The sequence below is a fragment of the Perca flavescens genome, chromosome 1, assembly GCF_004354835.1.
Source record: "Perca flavescens isolate YP-PL-M2 chromosome 1, PFLA_1.0, whole genome shotgun sequence".
Classification (NCBI taxonomy): domain Eukaryota; kingdom Metazoa; phylum Chordata; class Actinopteri; order Perciformes; family Percidae; genus Perca; species Perca flavescens.
Genome location: NC_041331.1, coordinates 27,600,436 through 27,613,895, shown reverse-complemented (window position 1 = coordinate 27,613,895; position 13,460 = coordinate 27,600,436). Strand labels below are relative to the sequence as shown.

The following is a 13,460-nucleotide window of genomic DNA, read 5'->3' as shown; positions in this document are numbered from 1 at the left end:
GTCCCTCTGATCTTCCTGAGCTTCCCGGGGCCCCTGCAGAGAAAGAACAAAGAGAAGCACTTCTTAATCAAAGTGCATTGGATTAAGAAGCAGGAAAAAAACAGAACATCACAGAGATACTACCTTGCAGCTATTAAGTGGATTGGAAAACAACCTGAATCACCACTTCAAATGAGCGGTCTGTGACCCTGAAATAGTCGAACGGCATTTTAATATTTCTGTTAGTTTGGCAAGTGTCAGGATGTGCTGTGAAAATGAAAGCAACAAAGCCACATCTCACAAACGTATAATGATTTATTAGACGAGGAGAGAGGGAGTTTGTGTGTGTGTGTGTGTGTGTGCATACTGTATGTGTGTTTCTGAGTATGAGTGAATGTCTTCAGTGAATGTGAGCTGTTGTTTCCATATGTGAACATGTAGCTAACAGCTAAATTTACCATGTGCGTGTTAACATCGCTTTTCCAGGTATGTGACATCATTAGCCCACAGAGCCATGCCACTTTGCTATTTTTCCCACATTTAGTCATATTTTATTAACAAACCTGCTGTAGCTGAATCATCTCATATCTTATAAACTTGACACAGAATTCCATCCACATCATGTATATTTGATGGGCCAGGGCATGCTCTGAACGTGCCTTTCCTTTTCTCACTTTCCTTGATTTTAACATTTTTATTGTAGCCACTCAGGGCAAGACTGAATTGGACATGCACTATATGAAGACTGAAGTGTATGATGGGGTCAGTCACACTTCAGCACTCACAGCTCAAGTCCCATCAGCTGGGCTGAAAAGGCTGATACTGCCATCATGTGGCTGAAGGATGTAAAACTGGAGGCTGTTATTTACAATAGAGACTTGAGTGTGTGTGTGTGTGTGTGTGTGTGTGTGTGTGTGTGTGTGTGTGTGTGTGTGTGTGTGTGTGTGTGTGTGTGTGTGTGTGTGTGTGTGTGTGTGTGTGTGTGTGTGTGTGCATATTGAGGCCCAGCCTATGCAGAAGGGGGCATTCAGTGAAGTACAGCCAGCTGACATGGAGGTATGTGTCTTTTCTAATGAGATTTACTGGGCTCCAGATGTTCCTAGTTATGAAGATGTGTGTCGGAGATTTAGGAGGGTGAGACCTGCACCCTGTCAGAGTCGCAGTGGGGTGCTGTTTTACTGTCTGTCACCCCCCTCATCCCCCACCACCACCAAATCATAGGTGGCCTCTTAACCTGACAACACCAACACCTCTTCTTTCTCACACACACACAAGCATACACCATTACCCTGGACAGCAATGTGAATCAACATTTTATAAACTTAGAAAAACAGAGAAAATACAAAATGAATGTCTATAAAGGTTAGCAAATACACCACATATATACAAAGCAATTTAGTGAGTATATATACTGTAAGAATATAAAGATGTTTACATTCCCCAAAGCAAAAGAAAATCTCAATTTAATGGACAAAAAAAGAAACATTGTCCATTTCCTAAATCCAGTTTACATTGTCCAGCACATTTTCCAAGTGACACAATTAAAAAAAGAAGCCAGTGCAAGTGTACTAAAATAATCCAAAATAGTGTATCAACATTTTCCTCATCTCACGTAAAAAATATTTGTCTTGGCTCAGGATTACTGTGGTATTGTACCCTCTCAGTCTGAGGTTTTATGTCAAAAAAACAGAACGAGTGCTAGTTGAGGTGCATCTTGAAGATCTGGAAGATCACCAGAGTCTCTTTGACGTTGGCTGGCAGAGGGAGGCATCAGCTGTGCTCACCACTTCACAGAGTCTGGCAAGGCACCATAACTGCTGACCAGGCTCCAGTGTCTTTCTCCACTAGCTGGCACAACATATTGTCACCTTCCTCTGCGTCCTCCTCCTCCTCCTCTCGCTGCTCAGATGGCAGGCTGCAGCTTGGTCAGGTTCCTCTGGTGCATACTGTGGTGGCGCACCAGCTCGTCAGAGCGGGCAAACTTCTTCTGACAGTTGGACCAGCGGCAGGTAAAGGGCTTCTCACCTGACAAGGAGGGGACAAACATGGAAAAACAAGAGAAATCATTGCTTTAGAGTGAATTCAACTCTTGGAAGGCAGTCTTGTGTTTTGTTGTACACAAATTAAAGTCAGGGGGACCAACAAAAAAAATAATCTCACTAGAAAAGGAATGGAGAGGTAGAAAATAAAGGTATACGCACTTGTTTTACCTGTATGAGTCCGAGTGTGCGTCTTAAGATGATCTGACCGTGAAAACTTTCTCTGACACGTCTCGCACTGAAAGGGCTTCACTCCTACACAGGTGCAAACGGTTGTTGTTGTTGTTGTGGTGGTGGTGGCAGAGACAGAAATAAGAAGAGGGTGGGGTGAGGGTCAAAAGTTTAAATATACAATTAGATGGAGCAATCAATGTGGAGGTTGAAAGCATTACAAATTAAAAACTGTCCAGGTTTTTTGTGTTTGGTTTCTAAAAAAAAAAAAAATCACTTTTAACTTCAAATGATTTAGAATTCACAAACAATAATAAATTGGACCTTTTTATGTAGTACTACGGAAGAAGACTCCTTTTCTGAAGCCCAGATTTATATGGTAACAGCGTCATGCAGTTAACATTAATTTGTTGTTATGCCTGTGTCAGATTTGTGAAGCTGTAATTTGTACAGGTATTACTGCTGTTTTGTAAAAATGAAGTCATGTTGTGAAGTCATTCAAAAATAAAATTAGTTATTTTAATAGTAATAATAATAATAATAATAATAGTTTTGACTATTTGGATTTCATTCATTTAGTTTCATTCATTTTGTGGTAATTTGATATCCCAAAGCCTGTTTCATATCCTTATTCACACTGCTGAGAATACAACTCTGGCGGGAAAATACTAAATCCTACATATTTATTAATTTATTTATTGACCTTAAAGTAGTCAAATTTAAATATACTGAGTCTGAAAACCCTTTGCCTATAAAACACCCACATTGTGTTTTGAAGTTTTTTTTATATTGTGGAATGTAAACTCCTCCCAGGTTTGTAAAACTTCCAAATTTATGAGCCCTGGAGGGAACTCATGCAGTAGCTTGACACTGCTGTACCTGTGTGTCTGCGCTGGTGTCTCTTCAACTGGTCTGAGCGAGAGAATCTGCGGCCGCAGTCTGGGAAATCACACTGGTAAGGCTTCTCTCCTGTAAAATAAACCACCCATATCAGCAGCTTTATCAATCTACTTTTCACATAGTTACACACATTCAAACCTGGGCATTAAACCCTTCACACACTTCACTCTTCTACGAGTGTCTCCCTTAGAATACACCACCCCTATTTTATCTTTTTTCAAACTTAACTTTAACAGTCTATATGAATTTCTCATTGTAACATATAAAAAAACAGCAGTTTGAGGTCTGGGCAGTAAAAGGGGTATACATCAAATCCTCTTGCCTGTGTGTTTGCGGCCGTGCATCTGCAGATGTGACAGTTTGAAGTATCTCTTGCTGCAGCCAGGATAAGCACATACAAATGGACGCTTTTCGTTGGCCTCTAAAGATCTCACAACTGGTGGACCAATACCACCTACGCGGCGAACATCCTTTAAGAAAGAGAAGTCAGAGAGCTTTGTAGTATTATGTACTGTATATGTCTATGTGTGTGTGTGTATCGTGTCTGTACGTTTTGTGCTTGCATGTGTGTTAATCTGACTAACCTGAAGTCCTCTGATGACACCATGTGTGTGTATGTGGTACTGGGCACTGAGGAGCATGGGTGGAGGCGGGGCTGTGGGTTCACTGTCATAGCTGGGTACATGGCCACTGTTGGGCAGGAACAAAATTAAAAACATTAATTAAAACACTGAGAAGTTTGAGTGCAAAACTGACAGGTTTTTGCAAAACAAATAAATTAATTTGACGGGTGGTTGGACGGTTGATAGAATAGGTACATGCCAGATTTGGTTCATCCAGTCCAAAATAATATAGTCAAGGGTAAAAAAAAGTTTTATCTCTTTGAGATTTTTTTTTTTTAAATCCCAAAAAGTCTTTCTCTTCACCACGACACACACTTTTTAATCACAACTATAGCTATCCTTAACACGACTGAACTCTAAAACCAACATGTCCTCACTTTGCAAAAGCATAAATTAGTCTATAAAACATACAATAGAAGCACAAGAGTACACACAAACATGCACATATGAATACAGTCTTCTCCACTTCCTAATTAGGAAGGCCAACAGCCATTCTGGTCAAATCCCTCCTTCTTCCTCACTACCACAAACACCGGACAACACTGATGCATGCAGGGTGTTATTTAAAAAAATAATGTTATATAAAATTATTATAAAAGAAAGGCTCACCTCTTCATGGAAGATGCCAGGTTGTTCATTTGGTTCCATGTTACACAATCCAGCTGAGATGCCATTTGGTATAGGTTATCACTGAGGGAAACATACAGCACTGTCATTAGCATTTTACATTCTTTTTAAACAACAACTCGATTTTCACTCTTTATTTGGTGTGTGACATTTCAAGGCAAAAAAAAGACAAAATGTACCACATGCTACACATTAATAAATCAAAAGGTTATGAAACAAGGTTAGCTCTGAGGTTATGACAGATGTAGGGGAAATACTGTATATGTTTTGTTTTATTTTTCTTTCTTTATTAATTAGTTATTTCTAGGGCATTGTGAAATAAAAAATAATTGAAACACTGACAATATTTATGTTACTGTGCATTCTTCCTGCTTTTTTTTTCTTCCCTTGTATGGATAATGAAGATGTTTCATTCAGGGGGAGCTCCAAATTGCTCGCTTATTAACACATCCTGTCCACCCACCACACTCCTCACTGGCTTCATTAAAAAACATGGGCTCTGAGTCATTCTTTACCTTGGCAGATCACACTACTGCACAAACACACACACACACACACACACACACACACACACACACACACACACACACACACACACACACATTTGACAGAAACACACACACTTGGAGATGTGGCTGTGCACTCTGCGGGGGTGAGTGCCTCCGTGCCTAGTACACCATGGACCAGTGCATGACATCACTCTGTCCTCAGTATCATTAAAGGCGGGAACCAGTTTCAGGGGAATTCTGGACGGCATTCCTTGAGAAGTCCTTGAGGGAAGGATCGCGATGGCTCGCTAATCAGCTCTGAGCTATGTCAAACTGTGGAAAGACTCACTGATATCAGACATATATTCACGGTGTGTATGTGAGATTCTGTGCGTGTGCATGTCTCTGGGTTTGTTTGAGTGTTTCCAGTTCATGCCATAAACTCTAACAACAGTGAAGTCTTCCTTCCTCTTATCAACATCTGTTCCAGTATTTGGGTTGTACATGTTCCTTTTCTCCAACAACATCGGAGGATGACATTCAAAGAATTTCATCCTAATTTACCCTTTGAGATGTTTTGCATCAAAATGAAAACAAGTTGGAAACACATTCAGAGGTTACATTGAGCAGATTCCCAGCCTTAACTACCTCACATCCCCTACTTAACTTTCACTGAACTTGTATCTTTTACTTTTCCCCTCATTTTTCCTCAGGGTGGACTCAGACACATCAGCAGTAGATCACTCAGTGTTTATTTTGGCCTGCGGAGCACCAGTGGGCAGCACTTAACCTCAGAACAAATTAGGATTCCGGATCCAGACAGTGCAGAGGCAGACGCAGGGCTTAACGTAGGATCAGAGAGAGTTCACACTTCTAAAAATGACCAGCAAGTGAGCGAGTTGCATGGGGTGTTGGTGGAAAGAATCTGACACTAATTGATGAGCGAGGAGTCTGAAAACGTTTGGGAAGAGTGGAATTGTACCGAGAGGGGATTCAAGGTAGCAGAAGTCAAATAAAGCAACAATAGGTGCATACAGCCACAAATACTTGTACCTGTTGTAGTTTCTCAGCAGCAGAGCTTGGCTGCTCGGACAGGATTCTGAAGGATTGTGGCAACCAAACATGGGGGGGGGGGCCGGGTACTGCTGGTCAACTGAAAACAAAAAATACAAAAGTTGTTTATTTTCTTCATAATTGATTCATTGTTTTGTCTATAGAATGTATTGTTTTGTTTTTCCAGGAGGTGACATATTACCAACCTAAACTCCAAAACACAAAGACACTCATTTAATCATCATAGAAGACTAAGGAAACGGGCAAATATACACACATTTTTGATTTAAAAAAAATAACTTAAAGGAATAATAAATTGTTAAAATTGTTGAAAATAAATGTTCTAGCAATCAACTCATCGACAACTGGTCTGAGCTTTACTTTTAAAAATGTCTAGTTGTTAAAGTTCAGGTTTCCATTGCCATACAAAAGCTAACTATACGTATCTAATAGTATTAAGCTGAAAACTTTCTACAGAATGATTCTGTACCGAAATGTTTGTATTTGATTGTATATTTAATGTTCTCTTCAGCTAAATAGACCAAAAACACATGAAAATGTACTTTTAAAATGAATATAAAGACATATGCACACTTTTGTACATGCATGTCTGCACATGACGCACAGCTCTTCTTTTCAAACAGAGAGAACAGGTCAATCAGAAACAGTGGTCCTTTTCAGGCTCATATAGTATATTGGTCCCCAGACAGTTTTTGACATTCCAGCAGAGCTACATAAAGCTGTTTCCTCAAGTTATCATTTCCAGAGTCATTAACCATACGTATGCTTATAGAGCGAGAGGGAGGCTGTGTTTATGTATGCCTGCGTATATTCATGTGTGTGCAGACAGAAACGAAGAGAGATGAAGGGGAAAGGGATAATAGTGATTCTGTTGTGATGTGAAAAATGATGGGTTACTTATATAACCTTGCTGTGCCATGACAGTCTTGCAGTCTGCGAGTCAATTTAGTAATCAGTCGTCAGGATGCAGGCAGTTACCTATGTTGTTTGGCGGTGACAGCGTGTCCTCGTGTTTGAAGGACAGGCTAGAGAGCTGAGGGGTGTGATGAGACGGAGTGTGACCATAACTGGGGTTGCTGTCTAAACCCACTGCTCCGTAACCTAAAAAAAAGAAAACAAAAAGAGAAGCAATGGAAAGTTAAAATGATCTTATTCGCCCGGTCCAGTCATTAGATTACCATCTTGCAAATGAAGCTTGCAAAGTCCCCAGTATCTGGTCAGTTATCTGAATCCCCACTGGTAGAAGCTCTTAGTCCCTGGCAGGGTTACCACAGAGAGACATTCATCAAACTACTAAATCATTTTTCCTTGTAACATGTTCTTTTTCCCCCCATCTATCTTTGGCCTTGTGGTTGCATTATTTATGGCAGGTGGAAAAAGAAATTTGGCAAACACACCACAGGCGGACCGAGATGAGCTACTGTAGAATATCAGTAGAAAAACAAGGTTGAGAAGAAATGAATTGCATGTATGCTAACTTAATTACAGTTGTAAAAAATGGTAACAGTAAGTATTGTCGCGTCTATTATTGCAATTATTTGAGTGTAATACACGAAAGGAGAATGTTGCAATTGAGATAGCTATGTGAAAGTGATGATACAAATGTGTGTGCAACGTTTGTTTTATACACATCCAGCTTAGACAGGCTGCTTTACAGGCCAGAGGGGGATGTTGAAAAGTTTCTGAGAAAAATGACTCACAAACTCTTCCTTATATCCCTGCAGCCTGCAGACCACTACGCAGAGTAGTATACCACTTCATCAAAAATGACATTCCACTGAGGAAACAAGACTCACTGCATACTGACTGTGAAAGTCACATTAGCTGACATCCTTAAACCTGACCTTTGAGTACTAAGCCCCAATAGACAACATTCACAAGCATTGTTTACAGTAAAGGTAGAGACATCATATCCATGTCAACACTTGACAGGAAACTTGACAGGAAAGTTTTATTCCAGATTAAGATTCCAGATAAATAACATTTACATTTTTAACCTCTGATCTGCTTTGTGCAGGTCAAGTGTTGTTTGGAGTAGTGAATCAAGCTCATGATTCACAGCTCATAACTTCCGAAATGTTTCCACTTAATCATTAGTTTTTGTTTTAGGAATTCTTCTAGAGAATCTCTATAACTAAAGATCTTAACACAATACGTTTTTGTCCTTATTTTTTATTTTTATGGCAGAGGACGTTTTTTGTTTTTCACAGCAATTGTGGTCTTTTTTCCAAGAAAACACACAGTCAGTAAGGGTAAAGTTTTTTAAAAACTCCATGTAATTTACGCAAAGTCATGATGACATGTTGTTTAATCTAACACTGCCCAAAAAAATCAAAACTCTAAAATGCAAAACTTCAAGGTAATTTATTCACAATCAGCTGATGAGCGCATTCAGTATCTTTGCCTCCTGTCTTTGGCTAATTTTAATCCCCTGGAAGCTTCTTCCCTATGGCTTGTATGTATTATTGCTGCTGTTAGACAAGCTCAAATACCAATAAACCTATTAGTTGGACAAACTGATGTGCATGACATTCAAAACGGCAAAGCAGTGTGGCTTAATGTTTGGCATACGCATCATAAAATACTTCAAAGTACAAAGTACCTGCACTTTAGGATGGATGCATTTGAGTTACCATTTGAAAGTTTATGACTAGGAGCATTGCATTTGACAAAAGGAAGGAATGCAGTAATAAAACCTGGTGAAACCTTATGAAATATCTACCTTCATCTGCCTACACAATAATACATTTATACTGATGCCTTAACAGTTGTTGTGAAGATCAACAAACATTTATTTCTGCTTAAAAGCCCAATGCAAAGGAACTATTTTAGATGTCTGCCAGAGCATTACCAAAAAGTTGTCAAGCTTATTCTTGACATGGGACAGAATGACCCAGTACAGCACATAACATCCTGCTCAGACACAACATGTTGACAACCCCCTTAACATGGAGATACCTCATGAACACATGCAGCAGGAAATGTAGAAAAACACTGACTTGGATTTTATTGAATGGTGCTCCTCGTCTTTCACTGTCTCTACATAAGATTAAGCTGATGAGAGAAGACAGAGGTGGGACTGGTAATGAGCATGCTTACCCTGGTTCCTGGGTGCAGGTGGACTGTCCATACAGCTGGGCAGGTAGGTTCCATTGGGAAACATCCTTGCTTGTCCTGCAGTTGGCTCTCCGAAGGCCCCAACTCGACCCGAGCCTGTAAACTGGCCAGAGAAGTGCACTGTGAAGGCCCCGAGTCCACAGTGAGGGTCCTCTATTGGATCAGTGGTCCCCCAACCTGGTTCCTGCTTGATGAGGGAGTGGTGGGGGGGCAGGGAGCTGTAAGGAGAGCCAGGATGGAGGTCCAGCAGTTGGGTCCACTGGCCACCACCAACAGACATCCCACAGCCACCACCAGCACCTGGTAAAGATGACACAGGAGGCGCTGGAGGTAAGAGGGTCAGATCTCGAACATCTGACCCCATCGACATGGCTCCACACGGCTCGGTCAGCATTGTTGGAAGCAGGTCAAGACAGTCCAAAGAAGGAGCGATGGTATTCCAGTAGAAGACACAGCTGGGAGATTAAAAAGTTACACAGTAATAAACTGTAAAGTCTCCTGAAAGTTAATCAACTGAACACAACGACCTGAAGAAGCAATGAGCACGTAGCAAACTCTTCTGCAGAAACAAACATCAGTGGTCACAACACACTATAGGAGCCATATTTTCTGCCACAAGTCACAAACTGAAGAATGAAAATAAATTAACTAGTGACGATGACCAAAATTTGGATGCCAAATCTCAAGCTCCCTGGGTATCTGCGATGGGTTTGGAGTGGGAGTAACAGTGCCTTGTCCCTCTGTCTCTATAATGTCTGACTTTCCTTACTCTCCTGAAGGCTCAAATACTACATAACTCATTGGACAGGGGGAGGAGCGAGGGAGGCTGAGAAGAAGATGACTCCCTTGCCTTGCCACTGGTCAGCACAAACTGCACTTCTAAGTAGATTCTGACTAACGTCACATTTGAATAAGCGGGTGTTGCTCTTTATTCTTTGTTCAAGTTCAAGTGTTGCTCATTTTGAATGTTTGTGTTAGTGTATGAATAAGTGTGTGCAAGAAGGAGAGAGGTTTTTTTGTTTAATTTCTCTGAAGGACTGTTCTGACTTAAAGCATGCATCAGCTACATGAGTATTAATCAGTTAGTAAAAGTAGTTGGTCAAAAGTCCACATCAGGCCAAAGTCCATGGTTGCGCATATTCAAATTGTAATTAATTGTTTTTATGGCTCAGAGATTCGTAAAATTTTAACATTTTATTTTCAATGTGTGTGCTCCTAAAACATCCTGCAAATCTGTGAAATTACACATACTCAAAGACAACAAAAGATCCCAAAAAATTATCTGTAAACAATAGGTGCATACAGCTGTAAAAAAAAGTTATCTGTAAACTATTGACCTGAGCTGTTTTCTCATATATACATCATCATTTCTGACTCTTCTGACTCACCTGGTTTATGAAATATAGTCCACTTTCCTAAGTTCCCAAATGGATGAGGCAACTATATAAACAAAATAGACGAGGCAAGGTCAGAAGTTGCATCTTACATTTTTACTAATGCATTAATTATGGTGTACATATTTACATATCCAAAGTTAAGAGTTTTTTTTATTAAATATATCGGCTGCAATGCCATGTTTAAAAACGACTGGATTTAATTACAATTACAAAGGTTAATTAATTATTACTCAAAATGTAAAAATGGTACAACATGCAGTAAACGTGCTCTGAATTGTCCCATTTTGGGAATAGTACTGTTTTGCTAAAAGCAACTCACATAAATTGCATGGACTTGGAACAAAGCCACATCACACAAAATAATTATTTATTAGTCAAGGAGAGGGGGAGTTTGTGTGTGTGTGTGTGTGTGTGTGTGTGTGTGTGTGTGTGTGTGTGAGAGCGCTTAAGAGATAGAGGTTCTGACCTTAACTCAATGTGAAACTACACAGGAATGCAGTAAGTTGGAATATGCCTATAAATCCAAGACAGCTGCTGTGGATCTTTTAACATTATTGTTACATACTGTATTTTTCATATCAGCAGTTGGGTTCCTCCTTTCCTTGAAAGCTTGAAACAATGACAAAGTTGCTTTTTAAAAATATGTGCTACATTCAGTGTAGCATAACTTTTTTTTATTGTGAAAGAAAGTGATCACAGAAGAAGTGAAGACAAAAGAGGTTACATAAGGTAAGACAGAGACATACGACAAAAACAAACGGGATGAAAATATCACATTTATCTTAATATATATATATATATATATATATATATATATATATATATATATATATATATATATATATATATATATATATATATATATATATATACACACACATATACACATACATATGTCAATGAACACATATTGCAATTGTTAAAGCCCTCCTTTCCTATATTTTTTGAAAATCATTGCTTTGTACCTTTTTTTGAACTGGATTATGTTTGGACATTGCTTTAGTTCTGCACACAGACCATTCCACAATTTCACACCACTGATTGTAATGCATTGACTTTTAAAGTCGTGCGAACAGCTAGAACCTTGTATTTAAACGTATCCCTTAAAGCAAGGGTGGCCAACCAGTTGAGCATAAAGAGCCACAAAAAAACACGCACCATAGAAAAAAGCCACACAACACATGCACGTCCACATTACAACAGCAACAGTGACTTCCAGATCTAATGAAAGTCATAATACATAGCAGTTTTCATAGGTTTTTTTTTCTTAGTTAGATTGACTCAGTGGGAAACCTGACAGTCTTTGTTATCCACAATCCTTTTTAGGTCTGGTTGTACTCGGTTGTGGCCACTCTTTCACTCATTTGTCACTAGAGGGGCTTTAAAAAAAATCAGCAGTAAAAGGGTTAATGAGGAAGGTGATCTGTGGCCGCTTTTTTTCCTCAGGTAGCAGAATCTGTCCATAAAAAAAACTCTGCTGCATTATTTTTTATTTTAAAATAATTGGCAAATGCATCATTCAAATGCTTTTTCTTTTTTAACTTATCTGAAATGTTTCAAAAAGTAAAAGAAATCCACCAATAACATAGCCCCCAGCCACACAGTAAGAGCCTCAAAGGAGCAAGCAAAGAACCGCATACGGCTCAAGAGCCACAGGTTCGCCACCCCTGCCTTAAAGTATAACCCCCCTGTCTATCAAAAAAGAAGTTCTGAATATTACCTGTTAGTAGTCTGTTTTTTGCTTTATACATGATTTGTGCAACTTGAAATTCAACTAGATCAATGACCTTTAAAGCTCTGGAATGTAAAAACAGTAAGTTTTATGAACTGTCCTTATGGCTCTTTTTTGTAGTGTGACCAGTGGTTACAGTGTGCTTTTATAGGTGTTCCCCGTGAGGGAGATGTGTTTGTGAATGCTGATTTAACCCAGTAATGCAGACTTGTGGAGATAACATTCATTCAGGAGATTAATTCAGGGGCAGCACGCGGCAGGCTAATGGTTGCAAACGCTTCCACACGGAGAACACTATTGAAGACAACGACTCTGAAAGGCTATTCTTGTTTTCCCACAAGAAGGGAAACAAGGAGCAGCGAGCAGCGGACACGGAGCAGTGGACGCGAAGCCTGATGGCAGGAAAGACCGATGCCACCAACTAGGTGAGTCAGTTTAACACAGTACAACCCCTCTTATATAGGAAAGTATACACTCATCCAGGCCAGCTCAGGTCTCATTCTCACGTTAAACAAAACACGCAGGGAGAGGAGACCAATACCATTAATGTTACATGCTAGGTTAGCCTTTAGTAGCTGTTTTTGTCATGCCATGTAACAACAGGTATAGCAGCGGTGCAATAACAGGAGCTGGAATCCTCCTGTCAGTTACTGTATAGTTGACCACAGCTTTCTCTTGAAAGTTATTTCACTGTTAGTATTACTGTGAAAGTAAATATCATATGAATTTAAAAATTACATATCGGATTACTACAGATTATGAAATGACAGACAAAAACATCATATTGGAGATCTTGAAACACTGAACAGTTGGCTATGTTCATCATGGTGAATTTGCTGGACATCAATGAAAAATTAGCAAGAAACCCTTTATGAACAGAAAAACAGCAAAAGCAAAAGTAGGCCTCAAGCTGTCTGCCAATTCAAATTATTAATGACCCATCGGACAACTTTGCCATTTAGACCCCAGCATGGCAGATAAGGATACATTTGCAACTAGCCAATTCATTTCAAACTCTACTGTCAATTTTAGATAGAAGACCAGGGAGATGATGTGAGGTGAAGAGTGTTAGCCAGTTCCTGTCATCACCATCTGGAATATTAGTCTAGGATTCCGGTGAACGTCAGTAACCCCTAATTCAACTCAAAAGAAGTGGTGGGTGGGTGGGTGGGGGGAAGACACAAGAAAGGATACAAAAGAAAAGAGAAAGAAGTCTAACTTGACTGTAAGAGTGATGAAATCAGCTAGTAATCTGCTGAGGTGGCTTTTACAATTGCACAATGTCACTGACTGTATCCTTCAATGCCTTCTTA

The 13,460-nt window shown here is 39.6% G+C and overlaps 1 protein-coding gene across 2 annotated transcripts; it reads right to left on the bottom strand.

Annotated features, from left to right (window-relative positions):
• Window positions 1-1,279: 1,279 nt before the first annotated feature.
• wt1b (WT1 transcription factor b) lies at window positions 1,280-9,856 on the bottom strand. Of its 2 annotated transcripts, none has more exons than XM_028574705.1 (9): window positions 9,001-9,856; window positions 6,880-7,002; window positions 5,881-5,980; window positions 4,322-4,402; window positions 3,674-3,779; window positions 3,412-3,559; window positions 3,069-3,158; window positions 2,190-2,273; window positions 1,280-2,004 (listed from the first exon to the last, which is right to left on the bottom strand). In XM_028574705.1, the coding sequence occupies exons 1-9, from the start codon at window positions 9,410-9,412 to the stop codon at window positions 1,883-1,885; spliced, it is 1,266 nt and encodes a 421-aa protein (XP_028430506.1). In that variant the 5' UTR covers window positions 9,413-9,856; the 3' UTR covers window positions 1,280-1,882. The 2 variants fall into 2 exon arrangements, with proteins under 2 accessions (XP_028430506.1, XP_028430498.1); XM_028574697.1 differs by having other exon boundaries at window positions 2,181-2,273; window positions 9,001-9,852.
• Window positions 9,857-13,460: the final 3,604 nt, after the last annotated feature.

Bases quoted from the DNA above. Each gene is read 5' to 3' on its own strand.
- wt1b (XM_028574697.1), bottom strand. From the start codon at position 9,412: ATGCTGACCGAGCCGTGTGGAGCCATGTCGATGGGGTCAGATGTTCGA. The intron at 7,003-9,000 runs GTAAGCATGCTC...TCTTTTTTTTAG, and splicing joins ACCTGCACCCAGGAACCAGG to GTTACGGAGCAGTGGGTTTA. The intron at 2,274-3,068 runs GTACAGCAGTGT...GCACCTGTGTAG, and splicing joins ACACCAGCGCAGACACACAG to GAGTGAAGCCCTTTCAGTGC.